Source organism: Alligator sinensis, unplaced genomic scaffold, assembly GCF_000455745.1.
Source record: "Alligator sinensis unplaced genomic scaffold, ASM45574v1 scaffold375_1, whole genome shotgun sequence".
In the NCBI taxonomy this organism is placed as follows: domain Eukaryota; kingdom Metazoa; phylum Chordata; order Crocodylia; family Alligatoridae; genus Alligator; species Alligator sinensis.
The window spans coordinates 11,288-18,072 of NW_005841928.1; the positions used below are offsets into that span (position 1 = coordinate 11,288).

Below are 6,785 nucleotides of genomic sequence, written 5' to 3' on the forward strand. Positions count from 1 at the left end.
CCCCCGCGCCGCGCGCGGCGCCAGCCGGCCCGGCGCTCGCGGGGCATGGTGGCGGCGGCCAGGGCGCTCAGCTTCGTGCTCAGCACGCCGCAGTACTTCATCTTCTCGCTCAGCGAGGTGCGCAGCGGCGTCTACGACTGCTGGGCGCACTTCATCACGCCCTGGGGGTCCCGCGCCTACGTCACCTGGATCACGGGCGGCATCTTCGTGGCCCCCGTGCTGGTCCTGGCCACCTGCTACGGCTTCATCTGCTCCCGCATCTGGAGCAACGTGCGGGGCAAGACGCGGCCGCCGGGGCCCGGGGCGAGGGCGGGCGCGGGGGTGGGCTTCCCCTGCGTCAGCAGCGTCAAGAGCATCTCGCGGGCCAAGATCCGCACGGTGAAGATGACCTTCGTCATCGTGTCAGCTTACGTGGTGTGCTGGGCGCCCTTCTTCACCATCCAGATGTGGTCCGTCTGGGACCAGCACTTCGAATGGGTCGGTAGGTGCAAGGCTGGGGCCCACCCGGGGTCGCTGCAACCAACGGAGGGACGGGGGCAGCCCCCGCCCGCCCCTGGGGACCCACAGGGCTGGTTCTGGGGGGGAATAGGGGCCCGCCGTCTCCCTGGTGCACCCCTGACAGATGGCCTGCGAGGAGCAGCGGATGGGGCGCTGTGCTCCTGCTGGCCGCTGGATGAGTGGTGCTGGGTGCAGGATGCTCTCGGGGATGGCTGTCCCCATGTTTGCTGCTGGAAGAGGGGGAGCAGGGGAAAGAGCGCCAGAGCCGAGGCTCCCTTCTGTTGCCTCTGCTGGTTGGGACACTGTAGAGGAATCTGCCAATGCAAGAGGCTCTTCAGCGGGTCTGGAAATAAATAGGTAATTTGGGGAGGGATGGGGGATCCCATCTCAATCAACAGTGAGCGCTGGGGTGTGCGGGATCCCATTCTCAGCTGAAAGCTGCCATGGAGCTTTCTACTGTCTGGCCCAGCTCTGCTGCTAGGCACGAAGGGGGGAGCTAGCTTGCCGTCTCCCCTGGAATGAAGCTGCAGCACCAGATCGGGCGTCATCACCTGAACAGGAAAGGTGCAGCTGAGTACTCAAATCCTTGCCCAGGCATAAAGGGGGCTTCCTAGCAGCTCTTATTTACCAGAGCACTTGTCTGAAGCCTATAAACATTTTTCCTGCCAAGTTTTCCTAAATTGTTGTAAATGCGTTTCTTTCTTGCAAGCCTGCAGTTTCCAAGCTGCTGGTATCACTCCATAGAGTCATAGAGAAGCAGGGCTGGAAGGGACCTCCAGAGGCCATCTCATCCAGTATTTCTCAACCTATGGGTTGCGACCCAAAAATGAGTCACAAGAATATGTGAAAGGATCATGAACAAACTTTAAAAATGGATCAACAAACTTTAAAAACGGATTCTCCTTTAAAGGAGAAAAATGCAGGAAACCATGGCTTTTCCCTTTGCAGGCTGGCAGAGCTCCAGCCTGCATGGAGCTGCTTGGGGCCTCCCATTCCCCATACACTGGGGGCCTGGGGGCAGGGGACAGCGGGTCGAGAGTGAAGGGCACTAGGTCAGGACTGTTCATTAACGCTCACAAATGGGTCCTGGTATAAAAAAGGATAAGAACCACTGACCTAGTCCAATCCCCTACCTGAGGCAGGACCAGCCCTATTCAAATCATCTCATACAGTCCATCATTAATTTTAAACTTCTACAGAAGCCTACCATCAACCCTGATACAACACAGACCTAACACCCTGATCTGCCACAGGTAAAGCAGGGGAATCACAGCAGCCAACATCCTGCTTCTATGAAATTGTTGCCAATATATGCCCAAGAGAACCAGAGTAGAACTCCCCCGCTTCCCACTACAAAGGAAGGCAAAAATCCCCACAGCCCATACCAATGTGACCATGGGGTAAAATTCCTTCCTGACCAAATATGATGATCAGTCTGACCCTGAGTGGAGATCCTCTGGTCAGGAACCTCTAGCTTTAATTCCAGCAGGAGCATTGGCACATCCCAGTCAAAGTCACCATCCTTGGCTGTAGCCAACATCCAATGTCTGAGAGAGGCTTAAAAACACCCTAACACTTGATATTCCTCTGCAATAATCAGGGAGGCTGTCCACACTTTTGTTTTCTTGTTTAAAGGTTTAGTGCTCACTTAAATGTTTGGCTTGCAATATGTCTACTGTTCAACAAACATAAAAAAGGAATTTTGCACATAATTCTGCGGGGATTTTTTTTCCCACAGCCAAGTGATCAAAAATGTCTTCAGCTTAAAAAGTACTAAGTCAAATACTTTATGAAAGCTTTCAGAAGATGTGTGACTACTATTTGTAATGAAGAAGCTTTTTGTGAAAGAAACTATTGCTGTTTCTTTGTAATTTTTTCCAAGTAATGTCAAGAGTGAAATATCTGCATTTATTGGAACCATCAATAAAGAGTTCCCTAAACTTCCAAGCTCCAGGAATGTGCATGTTGTATTTTTAACTTAATGAATCCATTTCAGAAATAGCACAGAGGATGTAATACCATTCTTGTGAATAAAATTCTGGAAGCAATTTCTCTGTTGTGTATGTGTGCATGTATACATTATGTAAATATAAGAATATGTAAACAGAGTGTGAGATTGCAAGCTTCAGATAGTATTTCATCCCCTAGAGTCTCAGCAAGAGCTTTCATTTCATAAGAAACATGCAGTGAAGCCACAAATGACAATGCATATATAGATGTTCAAATAGAAATGAAGCATTGAAGGAAACTAATAGTACAAGTCTGGTTTCAAAATGAGAAAAATATTTAAAATTTCTATCTGAAAGCTGGATGTGTTCAACAAAGATTAGTATGAAGAGACATTTTAATTAATCAAGACAGTTTAATTAATCTTGTGGAAGTACTTAACACAGCAAATATATCCTTGTAGAGCTTTGATAATTACAAAGAAAAGCTACTTACAATTGAATATATTTGAAAGCATGTAACAGTTTAATTCAGTAAAAGGAGGAGGATGATTTTTTTTCTATGACATAGTAGTTTAGAGTTTTCTTTCAGGCCTTTGATCTCTGCCATTAAAAGTTGTGTTCAATTTAGAGTCATGTGAATCTTTTTATCGATTTCAGTAGGCTTTGGATCACACAGCATGAAACTTTTGGAGGAAAATATGTAGGCAAACGTCTGAATATAGATTTAGTAAGGACTTCAGGCTTGGGAATTAAAATGCCAACACACGTTGAATATTTATGGGAGCAAGTCTGTGCACACTTTATTGAATATAAAGTTTACTGTGTGCTCAAGTGCTTTCCTGGCCCTTAGATCCCATACCAGAAGTCCTTCATCTTTGTTCACACAGATGTTCTATTGGCTTCAGTGAAGTTTTACTTGGGTAAGGTCATTCTGGATTGCGCCCTTTTTGCTGAGTTTAAATATTAGTCACTGCTCAGTTCAAGGACTGCTTTTGCTTCATACATTTGTTCAGCAGTTAACATAAAATAATCAAAATGGGAAAGAAACTGCTGCCATTCTTTAGATTTTGTTACTAAGTTAACTCTTTTTTTTCCCCAATAGATTCTGAAAACACTGCAGTTACAGTAACTGCTTTGTTGGCCAGCCTGAATAGTTGTTGCAATCCATGGATCTACATGTTCTTTAGTGGTCACCTCCTGCAAGACTGTATACAAGGCTTCCCTTGCTGTCGAAAAATAAAGCACCCCCTCAATAAAGAAGATTCTAACAGCACCAGAGGAAGACAGACTTCTTTTACCAACAACAGAAGCCCAACCCAGAGTTTGGACACTTCAAAGGATTCACTCAACTTAAAATCCACCAGAACAACTCCCATTCCGACTTGAGCCATTGACCACAGAACAGAAAAGTATCGGCACTCGTGACTATTGCAGCCCTTATGACTCTTAAACAGCATAGCACTTTAAACTGGTCAAAGGCGCTAATAATGTTAACAAGGAGCTTTAAAGGTAACCATAAAATGAAAGGTATTATATTGCTAAATAAACTCTCTTGCACTGCTGTAAAGGAAGGCTATAAATTATTTTTCTGAAAAATATTAATGACATAAAGAAAAGTAGAACTTGTGCACTAGTAGTGTAGGGATACAGATGGGTGCCTGGGGTACAGAGTCAGTCAGAGGATGACTTTTGGTTGCTTCACAATCACCTGGCTGCCAGCAGCAGCTGCTTTTTCAGTCCCCTCATGCTACCAAGTCAGCATCAGGACAGTTGCCCTGTTTGCCTAGCCCTAGTTATGCCAGTGTTAGGCACCTGATCTAGAAGGAATGCCAGTGACCATTATTTTCTAAACAGAGTTAATGTTATCTTTTATTTGTTTCCACAACAACTAGTACTAACATGTTGGCCTAGAAGCAATTTAGATTGCAACATTACTTTAACATAGGAAGAGAAATGTAACCATTCCCGTTGCATTACCTTTCCAAACAGTATTGAATCATAGAAAAGTAGGGTTGGCAGGGACCTCAGGAGGTCATCTAGTCCAACCTCCTGCTCAGAGCAGGACCATCCCCAACTAGATCATCCCAGTCAAGGCTTTGTCTAGCCGGGTCTTAAATATAAACCTCCAGGGATGGAGATTCCACAACTTCTCTGGGTAACCTGTTCCACTATGTTACTACCTTCCTCATGAAAAAGTGTTTTCTAATATCTAACCTAAAATTCTCTTGCTACAACTTGAGATCATTGCTCCTTGTTCCATAATCTGCCACCACAGAGAACAGTCTAGCACCATGCTCTTTGTAAACACCCTTCAGATAGCTGAAGGTTGCTATTAAATCCTCTTTCAGTCTTCTCTTCTCTAGACTAAATAAGCCCAGTTCCCTCAGCCTCACCTCATAAGTCATGTGCCTCAGCCTCCTAACTATTCTTGTTGCCCTCCGCTGGACTCTCCAATAATAACTGAGTGGCTGCAGTTGTTTGTTTTAAGATTCCAGTCCTGCAGTCTGTAGTCATGCAAATCTTCCATTGTGTATGGACCGTAGGCCTGGATTGTGGGGGCAAATCCTGCTTTTATTTATATTGATGGAAGTTTTCCTTTAGTACAATCAGGATAAAACACCTGCTTTTAATGCCTTTGCCACTCTCTATTCTTTAATTAAAAGTCAAAGAAAAAGTGCAGTGGAAAGACCCTCTTGAACCAACACCAGTACAAAAAAACCCCCAGCCTGACTTAAGATCAGAGACTGTTTTTGTTTTTTTTACTGGGATGGGTAGGATCTGACCCCTTAAATGCCACAGTTGTTTCTTCCTTTTGCTGACAGTCCCACTGAGGTCAACTGAATGATACTCCTGACTGATATTTACAGTATTTGTATATTCCAATATGTAAATTCAGTCCTTCTCAAACCTTTTCTGAGAACACACAGGAATTGGAGATGCTCGCTTTTGGCAAATCATAATTAATTTTCTCACTGAATTACAAGTTTCAATAATGGCTATAAATTATTGTTTAACAAAAACATAATTCAGTTAGCTTTTCTGAAATACTCAAAACGTGCCAATATACTACTCTAATGTGCTTCATCAATATTGGTCTTTCTAACATCTAAGTACTTTAAGATAATTACCATGACATTTGGGTTTCAAGGCTCCTTGACTTTTGCTATGTTCCCTGCAACACTGAGGCTGGTAAAACCTTAAAATTATACCTACTACATGATGTTGTCTCTGCTTTTGTCTGGTTCATTCTCATGAGTGCAACAGTTACTGAAGTATGCTGTACTTCTGCTGATAGCATGCAGGACTCTTTCATTTCCATTTTGTTCTTGTGAAAGTGAAAAAGCAGTGGCACATGCCCATAGCAACATGCATCACATGTATACTTATATACCTGTGGTCTGAAAACAAGAGAAGTTTAGCACTATGTTTCCTATTAAATTCCCTAGTCCTCTTTTTAGTGACCCAGACATTTTATTACCATAGTCATTTGGGTAGATAAAATCTTAAGTGTCCACTTTGTGTTTGAACAGGAGCAGAATTGGGCCCAGTGGGCACATCTACATGTCCTATTTTTCAAAGCAATAAATGCTGGTGCATATTGTGCCAGAGTTCATTGTTCCCAGGCACACATGTAAATGCATATATTTTCCTTTTGCAGAATATGTATTAATAAAACAATGGTATTAATGGGAGTTCTCTTTGCATAGAGATAAGAAGTAATTCACAGTGTGTATCTGGATAGATTATACTGGACACATCTACACATGCTATTAATGCACCTGAATAAACTCTGGCTCAGTTCATGATAGAGTTTATTGCTCCTAGGCAGAGCATTTACATGTGCACCCATGACCGCAGCACCTTGTGCCGGGGTAGAGCAGCTCTGACTGCCAGAGGACCCGGGTCAGCCTGCCAGACTGGGGCTGCTCTGACCTGGCTCCATGTGCTATGAAAGGGCTGGCTGGAGGGTGCTACAGGGGGTGTTCCAGTGGGGGGTTAACCAGTAAGCAGCCTCTGCACTGTAGCACCCTTGTGCCCCAGTCAGCCCCATCAGCATCTACACATGTGTTGCTGCAGAGTAAAGAACTTGTATTTACAAGTAGTATCCTTCATTGGAGTTAATTAGTTTACTCCATCCTAATAGCATCGCGTGTGTAGACAGTGCCGTTTTACTGTGGAGCGAATTAGTTGGCTCAGCAATAAGCATTTCATATAGACATGCCCAGGACCTAGTCATACTAAAGGGAATATTGTAAAAAATAGTTGGAACTGCATACAAATTAGAGTTGTATTTTGTCCATATTCTACTCCATATCCATGTCAGTTTAGTATAAAAAC

The 6,785-nt window shown here is 44.1% G+C and overlaps 1 protein-coding gene across 1 annotated transcript; it reads left to right on the forward strand.

Annotated features, from left to right (window-relative positions):
• The first annotated feature begins 8 nt into the window (after window positions 1–8).
• AVPR1A (arginine vasopressin receptor 1A) lies at window positions 9–3,720 on the forward strand. The gene is made up of 2 exons (XM_025198780.1): window positions 9–477; window positions 3,550–3,720. The coding sequence occupies exons 1-2, from the start codon at window positions 46–48 to the stop codon at window positions 3,574–3,576; spliced, it is 459 nt and encodes a 152-aa protein (XP_025054565.1). The 5' UTR covers window positions 9–45; the 3' UTR covers window positions 3,577–3,720.
• The last annotated feature ends 3,065 nt before the right edge of the window (window positions 3,721–6,785 follow it).